The 27,390-nt window shown below is 32.6% G+C and overlaps 1 protein-coding gene across 1 annotated transcript; it reads left to right on the top strand.

Annotated features, from left to right (window-relative positions):
* The first annotated feature begins 11,469 nt into the window (after nt 1-11,469).
* On the top strand, nt 11,470-25,389 carry LOC143082878 (uncharacterized). Its single transcript, XM_076258850.1, has 6 exons — nt 11,470-11,606; nt 12,558-12,581; nt 12,948-13,177; nt 16,053-16,227; nt 16,976-17,236; nt 24,814-25,389. The coding sequence occupies exons 1-6, from the start codon at nt 11,522-11,524 to the stop codon at nt 24,954-24,956; spliced, it is 918 nt and encodes a 305-aa protein (XP_076114965.1). The 5' UTR covers nt 11,470-11,521; the 3' UTR covers nt 24,957-25,389.
* The last annotated feature ends 2,001 nt before the right edge of the window (nt 25,390-27,390 follow it).

Below are 27,390 nucleotides of genomic sequence, written 5' to 3'. Positions count from 1 at the left end.
AAAATTAATCAGGAATAACCTTTATGTTTTGATTTATACAATTGATATAAATCAAAACATCGTGTTATTTCTGATTAATTTTTCTAATTACTTTATTAAGGTGTCGAGAGCCTTTGGTGACCCCATAGTTTAAGTGTCTTGAAAAAGTACATAGTGAGCAGTGGTCGTTACATACAAACGTTCACCCAAATTGTCCCAGTCAATGGATGAATTTAATGTGTCAATCAATGGCCACAGCCACACTGTTTTGAATTTCATTCTATAAAGTAAAATAACAAATATACCGAACTCTGAGAAGATTTCAAAACGGAAAAGCTAATGGCAAAAAAAAAAGCTTAAACATATGAGCGTCACTGATGAGTCTTGTGTGGACGAAACGCGCGTCTGGCGTACTAAATTATAATCCTGGTACCTTTGATAACCCTTTAAACACATTAAACGAATGGAAAACTTCCATATTCCTGCCTAGGTACAGGCATCATTTTAATACTTGCCAATAAAGAAAAACAAAAAGAAATATATTCAAAGCTCATTTGCAAAAACTAATGAGTACAACAAATTACCATAGCAGAATGACGGGATGTACAAGTACCGAGCCACATCAAATGGATACTGCCAAAAAGAGGCTCAATAGAAAATGTTATAATTTACAAAAAAAAGACCAATAAAAGGATACTATAACACGTTATTAAGATGATAAACCACGTCAGTACCTCGAATCTAAACCTCACGACCATCGTGTATTAATTGTGAAGTTGTGGTATCAAGGTCTTAATATCTTCCGATGATTTTTTTATAAAAAGGACGAAATGTTCTTTGACATACCCTTGGTTCATCAACTGTCTGTTCCTGATTTCTGATCGGACACTGGTCACAGCTATAAATCAAATTAAATATTTTATTATTCCAATCAGGGTGCATTTATGATAGCATAAGCGACAAACACGAGACATTATTATACAGTATATAACAAATATTATAATAGACAAATGAAAATAGTAATATCAAAAATACAGTAAAAGTATTTTTCTTTCTTCCTTCCGTATTACCGTTATTATTTCTATGTCCAGCAGTGCACAATTAAAAAAGTAAAAAAATATTAACAATAAAGTTTGAACAAACTTAAATTATTTAAAATTATTTATTTTTTTTAAATAAAACCAGAGACATATGTCTCTGATAAAACTAAATACTTATTATGCAAAACATGTCATATAAATCTGTTATTTGCAGTGTTTAACCAGGGATATCCAAACTTTAAATACAGTTGAGTTCTCACAAGGCAGCAGCCATAGCAATTTCTCTTGGGAATTTAAGTTAATGAAATTTGAACATGATTCCGAAATAATGTGATATATTTTGTGCAATAAAAGAGACATGAACTTCATCTTTAATATTACCAAGGAAACACTGCTAACAATAATGTGTGGAGGAGTACACTAGTGATATCGCCCTATTTCTATCTTCTTTTCTTTTGTAATTTATTGAAGACAGCTATACCATGACGATTAATGCTGAGAAAATAAAATTTTGAATGCTTGTATGCCTCTAAATTTTTGTAAGCCATTTGTTCAAAATATATTTGACCAAGTCAAAGAACAGGGAAAACCGGCCAAGTTCAGATAACGCTGCAAAATTTGTGGGGTTGTTTTTTTTAAGCACGCCCACAATTTTACAAAATTTACTGTGTACTTTTTCACAAGTTGTATATTTTAATAATATATATACAAGTTTCGTTTTTATTGTTTGTATTTGATAATGCCAAAACCATGCAATTTTAAAAATGAATTTATTTAAATGCTTGATTGTTCGAATATCCTCAATGTTCAAATATCCTCAAATAAATATTGTCTACCGTTTTCTCGCCTGATTTATGGTATTTCTCCTTTCAAGAACTTGATTCTCAAAGTATTAGTCATCTTTATAAACGGAAATCCCTGACTCTATAAATAGATTATAATCTAACATTGTATTTGTGTATGGATGTTTTATACGTGTGCATGTGTTATCAGGTACATTTAAGTTTATTTGTTATATTATATATTTTATTGATTTAATTTCTTATAATGACATAAACTTTAACTGAAACATCACTTTACTTAATTAAGCATATGACATCATTTCTATTGTTATCTTTGTTAATTCTCTTTTCATATTTCTAACACATGTTATAAGAAATCGCAGGTTGCGTAATATTTTACTTTGCTACTTCGATTTCATGTAAATATAATAGATTCTTTTGTAAATTTAATCAATGAGATACAAAAGCTACCCTGTTCAATGTTCGATGAATATTCCAGCTCGTTTATGTGTGTTTAAAAAAATACCAAAACTGTTAAAAATGAAGGAATTCAAATTCAAATTCAAACATCTTTATTCCTAATCTAAGGGCCCATAAAGAGAATATAAATCTCAAAGTTCATACAATATCCTCAAAGACAACATATATTATTATTAACACATGCACACTGAGTGTAAATAATTCAATGTGATTTAATAAACACTAAAATATATCAGATATATTGGGGTTTGGAACACAATCGGTTCCAAGTAGATGAACATAATATGCTATTCAATACCATATCATGCTAAATGTATCTAACAATAATTAAGATAACTCCATGTCTGAGTAAAAGAAAACAAAAACGACAGGTTTAGCGATACTTCACAAAATATTAACCAGAAACTTAGGGTTTTAGGCACGACAGCTGGAAAGATGGATATTCATTAGTCATTCATTGGATTTTGTTTCGGTGTCTCAAGTCATTTAACATATCGCATAGAAATTTGATACTGGACTTTTTAATTTACTAACAAACGATCAATCTGAACAGATTCTTATTTTTTTTCTAGATTTTTTACCATGCATTCATCTTTTGGGGATTGGTTTTATTCTTTTTACTTATTTTTCGACTTGCAGAATATTTGCTTATTAATTTTATGTCCGCTGCTTTTTAGAATAGATATGTTAATCAACAATGTATACTTTTAAACCTAATTCGTCGTTATCTGCATGTTTACTAGACGAGTATAATAAATAATTCCGCAACTTATTATTTAATACGAAATTGTAGTATGATTACCAATGAAGCACTTCTCCACAAGAGACCAAATGACCGGCACAGAAATTAACAATAATATGTCACGGTACGGTCTTCAACAATGAGCAAAGCCCCCGGAATGACAAATGTAAAATAATTCACACGAGAAAACTTACGAATTAGTTTCTGTACAAATTAATGAAACGAAAAAATCTTTATGTTACACTCAACTATCGACAACCGCTGAAATACAGGCTCCTGACTTTGGACGTCCACTTACAGAATGTGGCGGGTTAAACTCGTTAGAAGGCTTCGACCCTCAATAACCTGTTGTAACAGTACAACATGAAAACAAATTATAAAAATCGGTAAATAAAGGCTAAAGTAATCAGATGGATACAAATAGAAATACATCTAACAAACACAAAGAATCGACGTGGCAGGGTGTTTATACATCCCCACAACAAAAGACGCTAAGTGCAGATCTGAGATTACTCGCAGTTACTGAGACCAAGTTCACATCCACCATCCAATGGATTAAGTGTAAACCACTAAAGATGTCATAAACTTTAACCATGTCAAGATACATGTATCGGCAGAACGTAGTCATGAATGTGCAGATATATCCATTTATTTAAAATTACTAAAATTTGACTACCAAAATATTAATACTAATAAAAACAATAATAAAAAAATCTAATCACAGTGTTAAAGTATTTAATATCTAAATAATATCCAATAATTAATGGAAATGTTATGAAAGACAATATTGTACGCAACGTTAACAATAAAATAATGTATACGTCTGAAAAGCCAACAACAAACTTTAAAAATAAGAAAAATAAACAAAATCTAATAAGTATTCATAATAAATATATAATTATTATTATTATATAGGTTGATTTTCTAGGCACTTTATATATAAATGTGTGTGTGTCTGTTTTGAATAAATATTGTTTTGACTATTAATTTTAAGACGGAAAACGCCCAAGTGAAGTTTTAAATCTTTGCAAAGAGACACGTTGCGAAAAAGGCATTTGCTATTTATAAATTCTGTCGATTGTACTTTCCATTATCGAAGTCGTAACACTCTTCGCTATAAGAGATCACATAAACAATTAGTCGAAAACAAGCGCCTTACAATAGTTGCTGGTTCATTCAGTTGTTTCTTTATAATAATGAAATATTAAAGTTAATGTATTATAGTGCCACGCATTTACTGAAATACATTATTCAATAGCAACATATTACATATATATCAATCAATACTTCTAATTAAGCGCCCAAAAAATCGTGATAATCTAGTAAGGTCGGAAATAGAAATTGTTCAATCTCACTGAATATATTAAAAATTCATAATTTAATTAATTTATCAACTTCGTGCGTGTTTTATAAAAGATGGTATAAACGTCACTAGTGTTAAACTGATATCTGTATTCTCCGAGAAAGCAGATCGACAATTAGTGAACATAATTTAAAAATTCATAAGAATTAAAACTCATTCTTATGATTGTTTTGTGTACATGTATATGCCTGTATCTAGAAAGGATAGAATGAATCTAGCACAGAGGTTTTCGAAAAGTGAAGAAATTGATCGTTCAAAAAATCTAGTTGATAACTGTTACTGAAATAAAACAAATATATCCGTTGATTTCCCTAACCAGTGGCGGATCCAGAACTTTTCCTGAAGGGGGGGGGGGGGGGGGTGGGGGGCGCTGACTGACCTAAGGGAAGGTCCTCTCCAGTCATGCTTCAATGATTCCCTATATAATCAACCAAATTTTTCCCACGAAAGGGGCGGCCCGGGCCCCCCCCCCCCCCCCCCCCCCCCCTGGATCCGCCTATGATAACTAATAACACAAAGTTGAATAACTCGTAAATAATTGGCCGTTTCAGAATCTAAAGAACTATTGGTAATTTCATTGTTCGTACACCAAAATGAAAATAACGTTACTTCATTGGTTGAATTTCTAGTGTTTCGAATGTTTTAAACCTATCACAACGTTTTGGTGTACACTTTTGAATATATTACCCAGAAGGGATTAGATTCTGGAACGGCGATTTCAGACGACTCGAAGAAAAGTTAACAAGTAGAAAAACGTCATGCTTATGAACCAAAAGTTGTAGAATATTATTTTATCAATAATAGTATGTTATGAATCAACAGCTACCTTTAAATCCCGTAAAACTATTGAGATACTGGCCTGCTTATTCCCACAAGTACAAAGTTGAAGAGCATTGAGGATCCAAAATTCTAAAAAGTTGTGCCAAATACGGCTAAGGCAGTCTATACCTGAGATAAGAATATCCTTAGTTTTTCGAAAAATTCAAAGTTTTGTATACGTAAACAGGAAATTTATAAAAATGACCACATTATTGATATTCATGTAAACACCGAAGTGTTGACTACTGGGCTGGTGATACCCTCGGGGACGAAACGTCCACCAGCAGTGGCATTTACCCAGTGGTGCATAAAATGCACGCATTCTAAATTTTAAAGATGCGATGATTTCAAGGCAAAAATCAATTGTATAAGTGATATAGCAATATATTTTAATTCACTAAAGCAATTGTACAGAGAAAAAAGATACTCTGGTATTTCTCGGAAGATGCGGCGGATACTTTGGATGAATATTATTTTTCTTTAAAGCATCTATTAGTTATTTACAATAATGATTTTCACTGTTAGCATATTTTATAAGTTTGCTCTATTTGATCCGGTATCTCTTTTTTAGGAATGTGGTATGAAGTACTAAAAAGATGTCGAACGTTTTCATCCATATACATTTTTTTAGCTCACATTTCCTAAAGTGTGAGCTTTTGCCATCACTTGGCGTCCGTCGTCGTCGTCGTAAACTATTTCAAAGATCTTCTCCTCTGAAACTACTAAACCAATTACAACCAAACTTTAGCTGAATGATCCTTAGTGTATCTAAAATGAAGATTGTGTTTTATTTTCCATTTTGTGATTAAAAAAACATGGCCGCCATGGCTAAAAATAGAACATGGGGGTAAAATGCAGTTTTTGGCTTATATCTCAAAAACGAAAGCATTTAGAGCAAATCTGACATGGAATAAAAATGTTCATTAGGTCAAGATCTATCAGCCCTGAAATTTTCAGATGAATCAAACAACCCATTGTTGGGTTGCTGCCACTTAATTGGTAATTTTAAGGAAATTTTGCAGTTTTTGGTCATTATCTTGAATATTATTATTGATAAAGATATACTGTAAACAGCAAAAATTATCAGCAAAGTAAGATCTACAAATAAGTTAATATGACCAAAATTGTCAATTGACCCCTTAAGGGGTTATTGTCCTTTAATGACAATTTTTCACAATTTGTTCATCATATTTGCTAACTTTATAAAATCTTCTCCTCTAAAACTACTCAACCAAATTCAACCAAACTTCAACTAAATGATCAGTATGGTGTATAAAATAAAGTTTGTGTTTTATTTTCTATTTCGTCAAAAAACATGGCCGTCATGGCTAAAAATAGAACACAGGGTAAAATGCAGTTTTTGGCTTATATCTCAAAAACTCCAGCATTTATGGGGAAATAAGACAAGAAGTTAAAGTACTTTATTTATTAGGTCAAGGTCTACCTGTCCTGAAATTTTCAGCCAAATTGGGTAACTGGTTTTTCAGGTATAATGCCCCTGAATTGATGATTTTAAAGAAATTTTGCAGTTTTTGGTTATTATCTTGAATATTATTATAGATACAGATAAACTGTTCATAGCAAAAATGTTAAGCAAAGTAAGACCTACAAATAAGTCAATTTGACCAAAATTGTCAATTGACCCCTTAAGGAGTTATTGCCCTTTAAAGACTTTTTTCACAATTTGTTCATCATGTTGACTTACTTTAAAAAATCTTCTCCTTTGAAACTGCTGTATCAATTTCAGCCAAACTTAGGCTAAATGAGTTTCAGAGTTTCTAGTATACATTTTATATTGTATTTCCTTGTATGTCAAGAAACATAGCTCCTATGGCTAAAAAAGAACATATGAGAAAATGATTTTTTTTTTTTGCTTTTGAAGAAAATAGGACGATTCAAAGAACATTTAAACAAATTGAAAAGCCAAAAAATCATTGATGAGAGATTTTAACCAAAAAAATTAAGGTGAGCGATTCAGGCTCTTGAGAGCCTCTTGTTTTTAGTTTCCGTTGATGAATTACAACTAGTAAATAAAATCCTGCATCTCAGACTAAACTTATCATAGATAACATGCTTAAATATTGCACGAAGAACGCGCGTGTTGTCAACGAAAGACATAACGACGCTGAAATTAGAAACCTTTAAGGTCAAATAAAGAATAAAGTTGATGACCATTGAAGACCCAGTATTCCGAAAGGTTTTGCCAAACACACACCACACGTTACTGCAACGTGCCAATTTCTTTTTACGATACGATACGATACAATACAATACTATACTATTGCAACTGAGAACTTTTCGAAAATTAAATCAACAATAAACTTCAATCCACCAACTCTCAATATTCCAAATGAGAAAACAAATAGTCCAAAAAATGTTAACATTTAACGTTCTTTGGCTAAGTTTTACAAACACTATCAATACGTCCTTTTCAGTCAGTTCCTCTTCATTTTTCTCAACCAATCTTTCAAACAATATTTTGCCTTCTTCAGATCTTCAGATCTTCCTATTGATGTTTTGATTGCACTTTAAGTCTAAGCGTAAGGTGTCCTTCATTGATATTGTCTTCACATAATTCAATAATTTTAATTGATTCCTCTCTGGCGAAAAATCTCCTTTTATGTTTTGATATCAAATGCTGTTCTGTTCTTCCTCTCCCTCTGGATCCTCACACAACTCTTGCACGTTGAGTGGTGATTGGGGAGGTATTTCTGGGAAACAATCATAATCAATTGTCCTTTCACTATCCTCGCCGCTGTCGTCCTCTTCTTCCTTTTCATCATTTATCTTTGACTGATCTGTCTTTTCAAGCAATTTCAAGACACCCTCGTCCTGTGTTTGGCCTTTCTTGTTTGGCCAATGAATTGTCTTTTGGAGTTGATCTTGACGGTTTTCCATTATATTGGTAATGAGTTTGCTCATAAGTACAGCCATATTTTGACTGTTGTACACCTGGTAATTATATGTGTCGGCTGTTCTGGTATCATGAGCCATATGCCGAGCTTGGGTTTCTCTAGATACAGGCTTTTCTTCTCTTACATGCGGTGTTGTGGCTTTGCCTTATTTAGTGGTACTTATTGATTTTTGACGGGGCCCTGTGCCCACAATCTATGTATTGTCATTTACTTGGCTGCTGTTGAGTGGTACTATCTGGTTGTCCCGTCACTCTTTGGCCAAGATGTAAAGATGCTTCTGTCTGCATCTGGTGTAAAATTCGGTATCCTCTTGGACATTTGGATGAAGTTTTTCAGCAATAAATATATTTCTGGACTTACGGCAATAGTTCCAACGCCCTGGGTACCTGAAGTTTTATGTGTGGGAACCTGGAAGACAAAGGTCATAAGGTCAATCAACATTACATATTAATTTCCGGAATTTTTTTTAACATATGATAAAAAAGTGGTCATAAGTATTTTTGTAAAGTAACATTTTTATACGACCGCAAAAATTGAAAATGTTTTGGTCGTACATTGGTATCACGTTGTCATCGTCGTCGTCGTCGTCCGAATACTTTTAGTTTTCGCACTCTAACTTTAGTAAAAGTGAATAGAAATCTATGAAATTTTAACACAAGGTTTATGACCACAAAAGGAAGGTTGGGATTGATTTTGGGAGTTTTGGTCTCAACATTTTAGGAATTAGGGGCCAAAAAGGGCCTAAATAAGCATTTTCTTGGTTTTCGCACTATAACTTTAGTTAAAGTAAATAGAAATCTATGAAATTTTGACACAAGGTTTATGACCACAAAAGGAAGGTTGGGATTGATTTTAAAAGTTTTGGTTCCAACAGTTCAGGAATTGGGGGCCAAAAAAGGGCCCAAATAAGCAGTATTCTTGGTTTTCGCACCATAACTTTAGTATAAGTAAATAGAAATCTATGAAATTTAAACACAAGGTTTATGTTTATAAAAGGAAGGTTGGGATTGATTTTGGGAGTTTTGGTCCCAACAGTTTAGGAATAAGGGGCCCAAAATTAAACTTTGTTTGATTTCATCAAAAATTTAATAATTGGGGTTCTTTGATATGCCGAATCTAACTGTGTATGTAGATTCTTAATTTTTGGTCCCGTTTTCAAATTGGTCTACATTAAGGTCCAAAGGGTCCAAAATTAAACTTAGTTTGGTTTTAACAAAAATTGAATTCTTGGAGTTCTTTGATATGCTGAATCTAAAAATGTACTTAGATTTTTGATTATTGGCCCAGTTTTCAAGTTGGTCCAAATCGGGGTCCAAAATTAAACTTTGTTTGATTTCAACAAAAAATGAATAATTGGGGTTCTTTGATATGCCAAATCTAACTGTGTATGTAGATTCTAAATTTTTGGTCCCGTTTTCAAATTGGTCTACATTAAAGTCCAAAGGATCCTTAATTAACGTAAGTTTGATTTTAACAAAAATTGAATTTTGGGCTTCTTTGATATGCTGAATCTAAACATGTACTTAGATTTTTTATTATGGGCCCAGTTTTCAAGTTGGTCCAAATCAGGATCCAAAATTATTATACTAAGTATTGTGCAATAGCAAGAAGTTTTCAATTGCACAGTATTCAGCAATAGCAAGAAATCTTCAATTGCACAGTACTATGCAACAGCAAGAAATTTTCAATTGCACAGTATTGCGCAATAGCAAGAAATCTTCAATTGCACAGTATAGTGCAATAGCAAATATTTTCAATTGCACAGTATTGCGCAATAGCAAGAAATATATAATTGCACAATATTGTGCAATAGCAAGAAATTTTCAATCGGAGTTATCTTTCTTTGTCCAGAATAGTAGTTGAATCAACTTAAATCATTGTTTTATACAATATACAATGTATATTCACTTTTGCTACCAACTGATAAATTAAAACAATCTTTACCATTTTAATATTACGTTTTAATATTTTATGCTGTATTTAAATGAGTAGTTATTGTTGCAAACTCCATTAGAAATTTGAATTGAGATCAGTTTTGGAAAAAGGGAAAGGGGGATGTGAAAAAAAATTGGGGGGTTCAATTTTTCTCATTTCAGATTTCATGAATAAAAAGAAAATTTCTTCAAACATTTTTTTGAGAGGACTAATATTCAACAGCATAGTGAATTGCTCAAAGGCAAAACAAAAATTTTAAGTTCATTAGACCACATTCATTCTGTGTCAGAAACCTATGCTGTGTCAACTATTTAATAACAATCCAAATTTAGAGCTGAATCCAGCTTAAATGTTGTGTCCATACTTGCCCCAACCGTTCAGGGTTCAACCTCTGCGGTCGTATAAAGCTGCGCCCTGCGGAGCATCTGGTTTCGTTTACCGCAGCGGTAATTAAGTACAGCATACCGGTGATTGGCTACTTTTGAACGTTAGATTGGTAACTCAGAAGCCATCACCGCTGAAATGTAGGCAATTACCGCTATAATTGTAGCCAAATCATTTTGAAAGAAAGGGTTTTCTACGTCAAACCAGCACAAATGACGTTTGCGATTTTCAGTGTCTAGATCATGATTATTCTTCACTTTTTTAGTCAATGCACGATGCAGTTGAATGAGCCTAGAATACAAATTTTCTAATTTGTATAAGAATACAAATTAGAAAATTTGTATAAGAGAAATATTTGAAAACTAATCATGTATAAAGTTTTTTGGGGCTAGCTTAATATTTATAAATAGTCCTTTATTTCTTTAAATAATAATCAAGAAAATACAGGATTTTCAAACTATATTTTGAAATATCAAAGTTTAGCTCTCTACATTCCCCTTAAAAGCATGCATGATTGCATTTAAATGATGATGTCTTTTAAAAAAAATACATCAATTGGTTTGATTATTAACAATTGTTTGATAGACAAACATTTTGGTTTCACTCATTTTAATCCTTTTCGTCGGAATTTCTAAGAAAAAGAGCAATTTATAATTAACCAAACGTGTTTGCCCTCTTTAAATAAAAAAAATATTATAAATGTTATTAATAAGATATTTAAACGTGCGTTTCACTTATAATTATTTAGAAGGCAGAATATGCAAAAACGTGCACATCTTGTAGTCTAAGAATAAAAAATTGTCCGTCATAGACCTTTCATTGTAGATTTGACAGAAATTGCACCGTACGAATATTTGACGATCAGGCAAAACAAATAATAGTAGTTCAGATGTTATGAGGAAGCGGGGGATATTTTTTTATGTAAATTTGTATTGCATGTATAACATGTATAAGTTATTTGAAATAATGATTGCCACTGTTAGTATATTATGTAAATTTGTTCTATTTGTTTTGGTATTCTTTTAGGAATGTGGTATGAAGTTCTAAAATTATGTCGTACGTTTTTCATCCATACACACTTAATGAAGTTCCTTTTGATGGATTCATACATGTTGATATTGGTGGTTGTTTCACTTGTATTCAACCAGAAAGCAGACAGCAATAATGGTATGTAAAACGTAATGAATTACAATGATCGTCAGTAAAATCATAAATATGTCAACTAAATTTAAGAGGTAAATCTTGCGTCTTTAATTATCACTTTATACATATTTACATGGTCGCTTATCAGTTTTCCTTCGTTTCCTTTTCGTGGTAACTTTTGGTGTTTCCTCATTCTATAAACATTAAAATTCAAACACATCAAACGAATTGGAAACAACTGTCATATTCCGGACTTGGTGAAGGTATTTCCTTATGTTGAAAAAGGTGGATTCGACCAAGTTTTATTGTTAGCTAAAACTCTTACTTCTATCCCAGTGCCATGAAATGCCAGTATTAGTTAGTGACAACAGAGTCGGAGAAAAAAAAACATAATAGGTGCAACTATCAAAATTTGGATACAGTCGTCAACATTGTGTCATAATCTTTATCACTATAAAAACAAAAAAATATGTCAACAACTGTTGCAAACGTGTGATAGGGTCATACGTCTATAACATAACAACTTTTTTTCTGTCTAAGTATTTTTCAACAACTGACAAAATGCTTGTTTTCGTCATGTTTGAAGATATTTACTTGATATTTGTTATATACTTTTTACAATGACAAGCTATATAGATCAAGATGCAATATTGTGCCAAATGCATGAATTTTTAACAGGTAGGAAACTATGTATTGCCATGCAATACTTACAGAATGCTTGTTTAATTTGAAAATTATTTTTGTTGAAATGAACACCGGTTTGTTTATTGTTATATTGAAATTTAATAACTGGAGTTAACCACAAGCGATATCTAATTTTCACTCGATATGACACTAATAACTGCTAATGAAATGAGATATGATTATATCATGTATGATAATATGTGTTTCTGGGGACATGTACACATTTTTTTTAGTACTACATTTACTTATTATTTTGCTGAAGTCATTTATCATACTCTTCTTTATTGTTAGGAAATCTAAAGAAAATGCACTATGGTAAGTTATTATAAGTTTCTGAAAAATGTGTTACTTTTTAATGCTTTAACCTGTACAAATGAAGTTTTTTTATAATCTGAATGCGATTTAAGGGGGGTGTCTTAGCCTGAGGCACAAGGCGCATACACATTTATTTAGTTTTTTTAAACGCTATCAATTAGATTATGTTTATGTATAGGGAAATCTCCATCAGAATATTTTGTTTGTCATGCACTTGGTTGATCTGAGTATTTGTTTTCATCAAATTGGGGATCAGAATATTTTTTTAGAACAATAGTTATCAAAAATTTAACCCATCCCTTGAAGTTAATTGGTCGTTCCATAATCTATCACTTGTTTAATATACAAGATATTCGATGTTTTCAGATTTTTTCGACTCGGGATGTGGAAAATTACGATACGTGAACCTTGATACAACATACCAAGTAGAATGTACAAATAAATATTGCTTTGGAAAACATGACAGTTGTCTTTTGCCATTCACCGGCAGTAATTCAATCGACATAGTGTGTGCACAGGTCATTGAGCTACAATGTGGAGGTCAAATAATATTACGGATAGATTATCGTGGTGGATATAACGGTACCGGTTTTAAGGTATGTTTTCTTCTTTAAACATACTTATTGATGGAGATACGGAATACATGTTATTTAGACAAAGTATATAGTTTTTATACGACCGCAAAAATTAAAAGTTTTTTGTCGTATATTGGTATCACGTTTGCGTCGTCGTCTGCGTCGTCGTCGTCGTCGTCCGAAGACATTTGGTTTTTGCACTATAATTTTAGTATAAGTAAATACTTTATAGAAATCTATGAAATTTTAACACAAGGTTAATAACCACAAAAGGAAGGTTGGGATTGATTTTATGAGTTTTGGTCCAAACAGTTAAGGAATTAGGTGCCAAAAAGGGCCCAAATAAGCATTTTCTTGGTTTTCGCACTATAACTTTAGTTTAAGTAAATAGAAATCTATGAAATTTTGACACAAGGTTTATGACCACAAAAGAAAGGTTGGGATCGATTTTGGGAGTTTTGGTTCCAACAGTTTAGGAATTAGGGGCAAAAAAAGGGCCCAAATAAGCATTATTCTTGGTTTTCGCACAATAACTTTAGTATAAGTAAATAGAAATCAATGAAATTTAAACACAAGGTTAATGACCACAAAGGGAAGGTTGGGATTGATTTTGGGAGTTGAGGTCCCAACAGTTTAGGAATTAAGGGCCAAAAAGGGGCCCAAATAAGCATTATTCTTGGTTTTCGCACAATAACTTTAGTATAAGTAAATAGAAATCAATGAAATTTAAACACAAGGTTAATGACCACAAAGGGAAGGTTGGGATTGATTTTGGGAGTTGAGGTCCCAACAGTTTAGGAATTAAGGGCCAAAAAGGGGCCCAAATAAGCATTTTTCTTGGTTTCGCACCATAACTTTAGTATAAGTAAATAGAAATCTATGAAATTTAAACACAAGGTTTATGACCATAAAAGGAAGGTTGGGATTGAGTTTTGGTCCCAACAGTTTGGGAATATGGGTCCCAAAGGGTTCAAAATTTACCTTTGTTTGATTTCATCAAAAAAATTGATATGCCGAATCTAACTGTGCATGTAGACTCTTAATTTTTGGTCCCGTTTTCAAATTGGTCTATATTAAAGTTCAAAGGGTCCAAAATTAAACTAAGTTTGATTTTAACAAAAATTGAATTCTTGGGCTTCTTTGATATGCTGAATCTAAACATGTACTTAGATTTTTTATTATGGGCCCAGTTTTCAAGTTGGTCCAAATCAGGATCCAAAATTATTATATTTAGTATTGTGCAATAGCAAGAAGTTTTCAATTGCACAGTATTCAGCAATAGCAAGAAATCTTCAATTGCACAGTATTGTGCAATAGCAAGAAATTTTCAATTACACAGTATTGCGCAATAGCAAGAAATCTTCAATTGCACTGTATTGTGCAATAGCAAGTATTTTCAATTGTACAGTATTGCGCAATAGCAAGAAATATCTAATGGCACAATATTGCGCAATAGCAAGAAACTTTCAATTGGAGTTATCTTTCTGTGTCCAGAATAGTAGTTGCATCAACTTAAATCATTGTTTTATACAATAAACAATGTATATTCACTTTTACTACCAACTGATAAATTAAAACAATCTTTACCATTCAGTGATAACAAGCCCTTTTTTGACATTTTAATATTTTATGATGTATTTAAATGAGTAGTTCAATTTTTCTCATTTCAGATTTCATAAATAAAAAGAAAATTTCTTCAAACATTTTTTTGAGAGGATTAATATTCAACAGCATAGTGAATTGCTCAAAGGCACAAAAAAATAAAGTTCATTAGACCACATTCATTCTGTGTCAGAAACCTAAACTGTGTCAACTAATTAATCACAATCCAAATTTAGAGCTGAATCCAGCTTGAATGTTGTGTCCATACTTGCCCCAACAGTTCAGGGTTCAACCTCTGCGGTCGTATAAAGCTGTGCCATTCGGAGCATCTGGTTTAATGTTGTTTTGTGTGTACTATTGTTTGTCTATTTGTTTTCTTTTTTATCCTTGGTGTTGTCAGTTTATTTTCGACTTATGAGTTTGACTGTCTCTCTGGAAACTTTCATCTCTCTTTCACTGTTCGTTCTAAGATTAAGGTTGGTTTAGTTTTGGTAGCTTGTAGAATATAAACCTTAAACATCATGGCCAACAGAAAATCAACGGTCCATAACGCACTACACAGAACACTAATCATTCAGCAACATGGTCGAACCACACAAGAATTTGATCTAAATATGTGGTCCGGAAAGGTAAGAAGTTTCTGCTCATTTAGTGTCGATAGTCGCATTGTTCATGGAAGGTGACCAATGGATATACTTTGTATTGGTTGTGATCTGTGACACTTAATGCCAAATCCTAAAACAGATATAAGAAGATGTGGTATGAGTGCAACTTTCAATCGAAGTAGCAATCTGTAAAAGTAAACAATTTCAAAAATCCAAAACTAGTACCGGTCAATTATTTATAAAAGAATGTTGCCCCGTTGAAACATTTATTATATGGAAAATTGTATCGTAAGCGCTCTCATCTTACCAAATTTTAATGAAACTTATATAATTGATTTATATCGGCAATGTCTTTTTAAGAATTCGATAATCAGTGCCGATCAATAATTTAAAAGTGCTATGCAACTTGGAAATATTAATTAAAATGAAAATTTCATTGCATTTGCTCTGAAAGGCTTCAATCATTTCTCTAAACTATTGTTTTAAAGTTCGACAAGCAAGTTTCTTTTAGTTATTTCCATTGCACCTTTGATAGATAAAATAGGTTCAACACGGAACATTTGCTCTCTCTTCTCTTATAATTGTTATATATAGAATATTATCATAAGTTTGAATTATATGTTTATGAGTGCAATGAAAATATCGTTACTACTACTCATATATCTTTTTGCTATTGTATTTTGTTGCAGGAATATAACTGTTTAAGAGAAGTGGATGAGAAGAAAAGATATTGCGGAAAATATATTCACATTGTATCATTGCAAAAACAAATTGTCAACTTTAAAATACATGACGTAGTTGACTCTTCGATAAAAGTATGGATAACAGCTTATCGACCAGACGAGATGAAGCTGTCATCAGATAGTATATTTCTTACTATTTATTAACTAGTATTTAACATTCCTTGGAAAATGTAAACTTTAATAGAATATGATTTTTTACATATTTTTAAGGCTCAACTAAAGTCAAAATATAGGACACTTCATATAAATCTGAACTTTGCCTGAATTTTTCAACCTGTAAGGAATTAAGTCCTAAACTATGGGAACATATGTTCTTTTAAACATACTTAACATATACACACTATGTAAATTGTAAATAAACTTGAAATTTATATGTTGTGGCCAAAGCGGTTCTTGGGGTGAATACTTAATTCTCCAAAAAATAAGGAGTCCTGCGAGGCGACTTAATTTGATTAAAATGGGTATGGACGGATACTGTTACATCTAATGTAGGGCAAGCCCATGTTGATTTTTTTTAGAAAATGTAATGATTTTCGAGTTTCAGGTAATTTGATGTATCTAGGTGAACGAATATCGAAGGTACAATACAGAAATTGGGAAAATATGCCATTAAAACATATTGATTTGTCAAAAAAGCAAATCTCCTCAGCCTAATATTTGATTGAATGTGTAAATAACAACACTATATTTTTGTATTCCTTATATCGGGAACAATGGCAGAATATTCCAGTGCAATTGATAGAACAGACGAAAAAGCTAGAAAGTAAATTAATAATTATGTGTTTTGATACTTATTTTTACTAAGACATTATGAATTCATGACTAATGGGATTTATAATATAATTACGATTACTTTCCATATATTTCAGATCCAAATGTAAATTCAGTCATTTTGTATACTTTTGTAACACTGTTATTGGTTATCTTGGGTATAGTTGGTGTGTTTTGGTGTCACAGAAGTCGACGCCAGAGAAGAAATACAACAGATCCAGTCAATTTGTCGTACCAGAATAATAATGTAGCGGCACAAAACCATTTGAGAACACCAACTAATCTGTCAGTTCGTTATGGAGTTGTTCCAAATGAATACGTTGATCTCGAAGGTGTAACTCATCACGAGCATAGGCCACGTAAGTAACATTTGACCGACGACAATATTTGTTTGTTATGGCATCACAAAGTCACTTCCAGTTACAACATAGATGATGATGATGTTTCGTTACAGACAATAGAAAATTAAAGCAACTAATCAATTGGTCACTTTTATAATAAAAGAACTGTCACACGTAAGCTGAGACTCTTAACTGGGTCATTCAAATGTCTAATGTTATAACAGTTAAAACTAAATGGATAAAATATTTTCCCTCAATGGTCACCAAAACTGCACAGCACCTGGGCATGAGAGTATTGTGTCACATGGACTTGAGAGTATTGAATATATATAATCGAACTGTAGAAAGTGTGTGAATATGCGCAATTGTCAACACTAAAATATTATTTCTATGATGGCGCAGTCTGGAGTGAGATGAATTTAAAGGGTTTACCATCTAGTAAATATGCAGTTCTTCAATTGGGCTAAATTTGTTTAAGTATACAAAAAGTGCCCTTTAAACCATTAAAATTATATGTTAAAGGAATTCTCAAAGGAAGAAAATTAGACATTATAATCGAATTCTAGTTCTTTGCCGTTGCTTAAGTTACAAAATGCTCGGAGTAATTTGCAGTGCAGTAAGTTTTCTGTAAATCAAACTGCATGTCATAGATGTCATCGCTTTGACCGATTTATGACTTTATTGGTTAGATGTGTGCCGTCATTATCACTCTCAACCACTGGTTCAGTAAAGTCCTTATCAACTGGTAGAATGAGCAAAAAGTGATGCGGGACCCAATGAGTTTCTGTCATATCTAATCATGTTCTACTCCAAATGATAAAGACTGAACTTTTCGCTATCGGTAAGGTTCTTGGTTGTACACGTCTTCTCATACATTTCGGTATATGCGTTTCGGATAGCAGGAAAATATTTTTTCAATACAAACCAGTCCATAATTCTTCCAAATGTCCATGTACTTATTGGATGTGGAAATGCGCATTGCCTCCTGCTGATATGTTCTTTTATTATCTGCTCATCTGAACTTCAAATTGGTTTCTCTAATATAATAGTCTTCTTTCGAGATCTAGTCCAGTTATAAAATAATTTGATTCTCATTTCAATAGCCTGACTGTCGTCACCATACACGACAACATTTGTGGAGCAGGATTTTCTTACCTCTCTGGAGCACCAGCGATCATCCCCAGTTTAAGTGGGGTTCGTGTTTCTCAGTTTTTAGTTTTCTATGTTGTAGTGGTTTTTTTTATTATTTGTCTGTTGGTCTTCTTTTTTAAGCCATGTCGTTGTCAGTTTATTTTTGACTTAAAAGTTTGGATATTCCTCTGGTATCTTTCGCCTCTCTTTTACAACAGTTGGAAATATGGCTATTGTTGAAAGGATGTTGTCGGAAATCCGTCGCAGATTGATCATCAGTCGACTTACATTCAAGTATAGAACGTTATTTTCCTTGAACATCTTCAATATTGGTTCACATTCATTGATCTTTGAACTCTTTGAAGTCGTTACAATGACATAGCTTTTCAACGACCTTTAAGTAATGGTTTTGATTGCTTTCTTTGGAATGTGGTATACTGCATACTGTAAATGTTTCCATGTCAACTTCAATTACTTCTATACAGCATCGGTTTTTTTTTGTCCTTGTCAGTTTCTTGCTCGCCTATACCGCTACTTGTAACATCTTTTCTAGTTCTTCTGTTTGATAATAAAGTTTAGTTTCATTAACCTGTGGTGCTTTGTTTTTGAGGTATTTTTATTTCCGAGTGAAGTTTTCACATCATTCAATGTTCTTTCTTTGAATTCATGGCCTTTACGTAGTGGTACCTCCTTAAAGCCTCAGATGTAGCTAACGTCTGAATAAGATAGTGGAGAAAGTTGTAGTTTAAATTTGATGGTTTTGCCTGGTATTTGGTATTGCTGATATCTTCTTAAAGTATTCATTATACTGGTCCATCAATTGTTTGAGTTATTTTTGATCAGTTAAATAAAGGGTGACATTGGTTCCTAATTTGTCTAAAACTTCTTTAAATTTTTGCTGCACCTTATATATCCTTGGTCTCGTGTCTGCCTTTTTTTAGGCTGTCCGTTATATATGTTGTATAACGTAATCAAAGTTATACTACATATATATGTAGTATAACGTAATCAGAGATCTATATTTTAATTAGATTGTATGTAAGGTTATTTGGGGCTGAGAATTTTTTCATCAATTAAGTTTGCCTAAATAGTTTTTGACAAAGTCAATATGAATCATGCTCTCATTATCATTCGATTCTTGTTTGAATTGTTTATTATACTCAAACAGGTTTTGAATATTGAAGTGCTTTATGATTTAATGTATTTACAATGTCATGTAAAGCTGCCATTAAACTTCCCTTTTCTGCTATTTCTTTAAAAGTGTGATCTCTTTCTCTTCTCCTGTCTTGAATGCTCTATATCACAAATATCAACTGGTGCCATGTAACCATTATGTTTTCTGTTATCGTCTTCAACTCTTGTAATCTAGTTTCTTCTGATTGCAGCATTGCTTGCACATACAATACACACAATAATTGTACAAAAAAAGGTCTGGCAAATTGTTGTCTATTATATTTGTTGCTGTTGGGCTATTTGAGAAATATCTTCTATTTTCACATAGTTTGCAAAGGCATGTTTTTATACGACCGCAAAATTTGAAAAATTTTTCGTCGTATATTGCTATCACGTTGGCGTCGGCGTCGTCGTCGTCGTCGTCGTCGTCGTCGTCGTCCTGCGTCCGAATACTTTTAGTTTTCGCACTCTAACTTTAGTAAAAGTGAATGGAAATCTATGAAATTTTAACACAAGGTTTATGACCACAAAAGGAAGATTGGTATTGATTTTGGGAGTTTTGGTCCCAACATTTTCGGAATTAGGGGCCAAAAAGGGCCCAAATAAGCATTTTCTTGGTTTTCGCACTATAACTTTAGTTTAAGTTAATAGAAATCTATGAAATTTTGACACAAGGTTTATGACCACAAAAGAACGGTTGGGATTGATTTTGGGAGTTTTGGTTTCAACAGTTTAGGAATTAGGGGCCAAAAAAGGGCCCAAATAAGCATTATTCTTGGTTTTCGCACAATAACTTTAGTTTAAGTAAATAGAAATCAATGAAATTTAAACACAATGTTAATGACTACAAAAGGAAGGTTGGTATTGATTTTGGGAGTTTAGGTCCCAACAGTTTAGGAATGAGGGGCCAAAAAGGGACCCAAATAAGCATTTTTCTTGGTTTTCGCACCATAACGTTAGTATAAGTAAATAGAAATCAATGAAATTTAAACACAAGGTTTATGACCATAAAAGGAAGGTTGGTATTGATTTTGGGAGTTTTGGTCCCAACAGAATAAGGGGCCCAAAGGGTCCAAAATTAAACTTTGTTTGATTTCATCAAAATTGAATAATTGGGGTTCTTTGATATGCCGAATCTAACTGTCATGACTGTGTATGTAGATTCTTAACTTTTGGTCCCGTTTTCAAATTGGTCTACATTAAGGTCCAAAGGGTCCAAAATTAAACTTAGTTTGATTTTGACAAAAAATGAATCAGTTAGGTTCTTTGATATGCTGAATCTAAAAATGTACTTAGATTCTTGATTATTGGCCCAGTTTTCAAGTTGGTCCAAATCGGGGTCCAAAATTAAACTTTGTTTGATTTCATCAAAAATTGAATAAATGGGGTTCTTTGATATACCAAATCTAACTGTGTATGTAGATTCTTCATTTTTATACGACCGCAAAATTTGAAAAAATTTTCGTCGTATATTGCTATCACGTTGGCGTCGGCGTCGTCGTCGGCGTCGTCGTCGTCGTCGTCGTCGTCGTCGTCGTCCTGCGTCCGAATACTTTTAGTTTTCGCACTCTAACTTTAGTAAAAGTGAATGGAAATCTATGAAATTTTAACACAAGGTTTATGACCACAAAAGGAAGATTGGTATTGATTTTGGGAGTTTTGGTCCCAATATTTTAGGAATTAGGGGCCAAAAAGGGCCCAAATAAGCATTTTCTTGGTTTTCGCACTATAACTTTAGTTTAAGTTAATAGAAATCTATGAAATTTTGACACAAGGTTTATGACCACAAAAGAACGGTTGGGATTGATTTTGGGAGTTTTGGTTTCAACAGTTTAGGAATTAGGGGCCAAAAAAGGGCCCAAATTAGCATTATTCTTGGTTTTCGCACAATAACTTTAGTTAAAGTAAATAGAAATCAATGAAATTTAAACACAATGTTAATGACTACAAAAGGAAGGTTGGTATTGATTTTGGGAGTTTAGGTCCCAACAGTTTAGGAATTAGGGGCCAAAAAGGGACCCAAATAAGCATTTTTCTTGGTTTTCGCACCATAACGTTAGTATAAGTAAATAGAAATCTATGAAATTTAAACACAAGGTTTATGACCATAAAAGGAAGGTTGGGTTTGATTTTGGGAGTTTTTGGTCCTAACAGTTTAGGAATAAGGGGCCCAAAGGGTCCAAAATTGAACTTTGTGTGATTTCATCAAAAATTGAATAATTGGGGTTCTTTGATATGCCGAATCTAACTATGTATGTAGATTCTTAATTTTTGGTCCCGTTTTCAAATTGGTCTACATTAAGGTCCAAAGGGTCCAAAATTAAACTTAGTTTGATTTTAACAAAAATTGAATCCTTGGAGTTCTTTGATATGCTGAATTTAAAAATGTACTTAGATTTTTAATTATTGGCCTAGTTTTCAAGTTGGTCCAAATGGGGGTCCAAAATTAAACTTTGTTTGATTTCATCAAAAATTGAATAAATGGGTTCTTTGATATGCAAAATCTAACTGTGTATGTAGATTCTTAATTTTTGGTCCAGTTTTCAAATTGGTCTACATTAAGGTCCAAAGGGTCCAAAATTAAACTAAGTTTGATTTTAACAAAAATTAAATTCTTGGGCTTATTTGATATGCTTTATCTAAATATGTACCTTGATTTTTGATTATGGGCCCAGTTTTCAAGTTGGTCCAAATCAGGATTCCATATCAAGTATTGTGCAATAGCAAGAAATTTTCAATTGCACAGTATTGCACAATAGCAAGAAATATCTAATTGCACAATATTGTGCAATAGCAATTAATTTTCAATTGGAGTTATCTTTCTTTGTATAGAATAGTAGTTGATAATATATGTTGGAAATTTGCCAGACATGACTATGATGTCATTATATTTTCATTTGCCAATAACTTTATGTAAATAACTTCATTGGAAATTTGCCAATATAAAATGTTGCTGATGAAGCTTTTTTTCCTTATCTTATCTAAAATGTTTTTAGATAATGTATGTTGGACATTTGCCAGACATGACTATGATGTCATTTTCTATTTTTATTTGCCAATAACTTTATGTAAATAACTTCATTGGAAATTTGCCAATATAAAATGTTGCTGATGAAGTTTTTTTTATTGTTTTATACAATAAACAATGTATATTCACTTTTACTACCAACCAATCTTTACCATTCAGTGATAACAAGCACTTTATTTTACATTTTAATATTTTATGATGTATTTAAAAGAGTAGTTATTGTTGCAAACTCCATTAGAAATTTGAATTGATATCAGTTTTGGAAAAAGGGAAACGGGGATGTGAAAAAAAGGAGGGGGGGTTTAATTTTTGTCATTTCAGATTTCATAAATAACAAGAAAATTTCTTCAAACATTTTTTTGAGAGGATTAATATTCAACAGCATAGTGAATTGCTCAAAGGCAAAAAAAACTTTTTAAGTTCATTAAACCACATTCATTCTGTGTCAGAAACCTATGCTGTGTCAACTATTTAATTTTAGATTTAAAAAGTTTGAAGAAGAAATTTTTAATTGATTTGTAAAATCTTGACATTTGTTTTGTGTAAAAAAAAACCATGTAATGTCAAAAATTTGATCACAATCCAAATTCAGAGCTGTATCACGCTTGAATGTTTTGTCCATACTTGCCCCAACTGTTCAGGGTTCGACCTCTGCGGTCGTATAAAGCTGCGCCCTGCGGAGCACCTGGTTCTATCTTTTTCTGATGATGCAACAATCCAAAAGGGCCGCAGGCGACACAACACGGGATAACTGATTTTGTTGTGCTCATTTTCTGCAATATACTTGTGATTAAGATTTTTCACTGCATCCGACTACAACCTCTATCGTTTATCACCCTGTTACGAGTAACAATCGACACTGATATTAATCTTGAAACATCATTTCTTTGCAAGCACATCACTACTTTTGTCTGTAAACGAGTGGTGAAGGAGCCTTTGTTATTTCTGATCTTCTTTCTAAAATACGAACCTAATGTCTTGAATGCTCTGGTTATTAGCTTGAAGAAACTGTCAACTTAAAAGTGAAACCATGTATTTTTGTCCTTCCATTCTGTCTCTTTTCATCTGAGCTAACATTGTATGATGAAATAGAGGAGTACGACTTATTGTTGTTCAGATGTCTTGTCTTTTTTTCTTGGTGTGCATTCTTCCCCTAGCATTGTTGTATGCACTTTCACTTTTAATTTACTCTTTCTTAACTTTTTTCTGAAGAACATTGATTGTAAGTGTCTTCCTACCATTAGGTAGCCTTATCTCTTTGTGGAACTCTGAAATATGTTGTCTCGTTTTGTTCTTGGGGTGTTTTTATATCCCCACGGTCACCAGAGTGGCATTATGTGTTACCATTATCGGTACGTACGTACGTCCCAAAAATTAGTTTCCATTCTCTAACTTTAGTTCGTCTCATCCAAATGTTATGAAGCTTATACTCAACGGTTATTACTAGGTAGAACATGTCAAGCTCGGATTTCTGTGGCCTCATTTTTACTGTTTTAGAGTTATGTCCCTTTCTAACGTTATATGCAAGTGGATGCATTATCTGTGTCCAATAAACACAATCAGCATTTATCTAATTTTTATATTTTTTTCTTACAGGTTTTGTCTTTGTTGTCTCCATCGTCTTTTCGTGGTCCGCTTTTCTCTTTCCGACATTTGTGCAATATTTTTTTCTTTTTCCAGGTGCAAGGTCACTTATCTTTTTGTCTTTTCTGTTTTTAAAGACTGGTTCCTCTTTTCAGAGTTACCGATAATGTAAACGTATGAGCGGTGGGTAAGCCTACATACCCGAAAATTTATGGAAGGGGTTCAAAGGTGTGAACATGAATTCCTTTCTGTTACCATCTTTTATTTTTAATATTAAAAAACAGCATAGGACAACGTGGTTTTTGAATTTTGAACATTTAAATTATATTATTTTATTTATTGGAAAAAAATTAAGAAATGCTGTTGCATTCGAAGTTTTTTAATGCGTTATACGCTAGTAAATATTGACAATTTGCATTTACACAAAAGAAAGTTGAACTAAACAATAGGCTTGGGTGAAGGCAGTTGGACAGTTTGTTTGTTTTTGACACGTTTACTGTTGTGCCTTTTTACGCATGCGAGTCATCAAACGAGATATAGTTATGCAATTTTTAAAAGTGCATCTCTTGGTTGCTTTAATGTGCAGATTTGTTATAATTACCAATTTGAAAATAATCGTAAGACACACACACCGTGGCATATTTATACAATACTGTTAACACGCGTTTCTTTTTTACAGACGAATCGTCTAGTATCCCGTCGCCTGTGCAATCGGAGACTGATAAACAACCACCAGATCATGATATGTACGTGGAATTATCTGTAGATCTAAATAGTGACACTAGGCGTGGTGCAGCTACTTACCAGACAATATGGGACTGACAAGAAAATACGATATTGATTCAAATGACAAAGGATCAAAATATTAGACAGACGTTACTGTTTGAATGGAAAGATGGGATTATAAAGACACTTATAATAATAATTATATCTAGATTGATATATAAAGCAGATGAAGGTACTACAGAGTCGAGTACGATGTTTACTCTCGAAAAAAAGACGATTGAGTTCAGATATGTCTTACAATCAACAGATCAGAATTTGTCACTAGATGAGTCTGGTAACACTGGTAAACAAAAGTACATTTACCACTGAAACCTGACATACCGGTAGTATGTGTTATTGTAAATAGTTTTATACGCGATAAATGACTGTATATAAAGACTACTTCAGTTTGGATGTCAGCAGAGGAATTGCAAATGTATGTTTTCTAAAGGATTCATTTATTTTGAAATTAAAATTGCATGAAAGTGTGGTCAATTATTTCACAGTTTCTAAACCATATTATCGACAACACAATTGTTGTGTGAAGTGGATTGACACTTCAAAAGACAATTAGTTTTCCGACGGGTACTAATTATGTGCTCCATGAAATTGACCTGTATGAAGCAGAATTCATACAGAATATTATCAGACATAAAAAAGTCATCTTCCGAAAAAATAATTTAATTCACTTTTAGATGTATTAATGATTTTCTGTCACCCAATAACCCTCATTCCAAAAACTTAAAATTAACCAATGGACCATGACAATAAGGTCAAGGTCAGATGAAACCTACCACATACACATGTACATCTTCCAATCATTACATAGACCAAGTACAGTTAACCTACTGCTTTAAGAATTTAAAAAACTGACCAAAACACAAAATCTGAACATTGACCAATTGACCAAGAAAATGCGGTCAACACCAGACGAGACCTGCCATACAGACATGTACACCTTACAATCATTCACTACACCCAATATAGTCCACCCTTCTGCTTATCGTATTTGAAAATCACACCATCACTCTAAAACTTAACATTCATCAATGGACCATGAAAATGAATTCAAGGTCAGATGAAACTTGCACGACTGACATGTACCCTTACAATCATTCTATTCACCACCTAAAGTTGACATACTGTTGATAGTATTTGATTAAAATGAGGTCGAGGTCAGGTGAGTTTTGTCTGGTGGACATGTAGACATTGCAAGGAACTCATTTACCAAATTCTTTACTTCTATTACTCATAATTAATGAGGAATTAACATCACAAAAAATCTTTTTTTTTATCAGAGTCCCTTAACCAGGAACATGAGGTCAAGGATAATGGACATATGACAGACGGAAACTTCGTAACATAAGGTATTTGCATACAAGCTATAAATCATCCAAGTCTTCTACCTTCTGAATATAAAGCTTCATACATACAAAAAGTTTAAATTAAGCTGTTGCCCAAATACCTTTAGTCTCTCATAAAGGTAGCAGGCCAGACAAAAAACATACTCAGCCTGTCTTACCCTGGTAAGTGGTTAAAACCATTCTGTTAAAATTTCAACTTATTTGAAAAATTAGTCTGGAAGCCAAAAGTAAGTGGGGCAGACTGACAGATGTCTATATACCCTGGACTAAGGGGGGTATTATAACTGGAGAATTCTTGAAACATATCTCGGTTTTGTTGATCTAGAATTGGTGATCACTAAGTCTGTATAGATTCCCTCTATCTTCTTAATATATAAGGTTTAGATTAAACACAACAGAGGGTAAACAAAAATCCTCATTATAAACTATAACCGTTATAACGGCAATCACTTCTTTAAAAACAGTCCACTTATTATATTGACCAAATTTGACTCGTAGATCTTGCCTGCTGATAATTTTTGTGATTAAAAGTGTCAATTTCTCTATTATAATGTTATTGTATAAGGTAATTTAAAAGAAATAGTAAATAATTGTCATTAAAGTGCAACAAATAGTACTCCAATAAGGAGGTGTCAGACAATTTCCACCATATTGTCATAATTGTAGTTCTTGTCTTGCTGATAATTTTTGCTGATTTTAATCTTTATCTCTCTATTTTCATTTTTAAGATGCAAGGCAAAAAACACAAAAAATTGGTAAAAATCCATATCAAAGGGCAATGACAAGGAGTCTACTGACAATTTCTACCATACTAACTTATTTGTAAAACTTTTCTTGATCATTTTTGCAATGTAAATTTTCTATTACAAGTATCAAAATCGTAAAACAAAGAGTAATATTTGTCAATTAAGGGCAACTACTACAGTATAAAGTTGTCTGAAATTTTTGATGTATACAGACAACTAATTAACATAATAATAGACAAAACTTCTATTTTACCCCAATGTGTTTTTTTTAACCATGACAGCCGTCTTGGTTGGAAGACTTGGTCATCAGACATATTTTTGAAATGATGAGTCTTATGTAGACGAAACACGCGTCTGGCGTACTAAATTATAATCCTGGTA

This window comes from Mytilus galloprovincialis, chromosome 7 (genome assembly GCF_965363235.1).
Source record: "Mytilus galloprovincialis chromosome 7, xbMytGall1.hap1.1, whole genome shotgun sequence".
NCBI lineage: Eukaryota > Metazoa > Mollusca > Bivalvia > Mytilida > Mytilidae > Mytilus > Mytilus galloprovincialis.
Note: the sequence above shows the minus strand (reverse complement) of the source record. Positions and strands in the feature narration are given on the sequence as shown.

Excerpts from the sequence above, each read along its gene's own strand:
- LOC143082878 (XM_076258850.1), top strand. The coding sequence starts at position 11,522 with ATGAAGTTCCTTTTGATGGATTCATACATGTTGATATTGGTGGTTGTT. Across the intron at positions 12,582-12,947 it reads TCTAAAGAAAATGCACTATG|ATTTTTTCGACTCGGGATGT; the intron begins GTAAGTTATTAT and ends CGATGTTTTCAG. Across the intron at positions 16,228-16,975 it reads GATGAAGCTGTCATCAGATA|ATCCAAATGTAAATTCAGTC; the intron begins GTATATTTCTTA and ends CATATATTTCAG.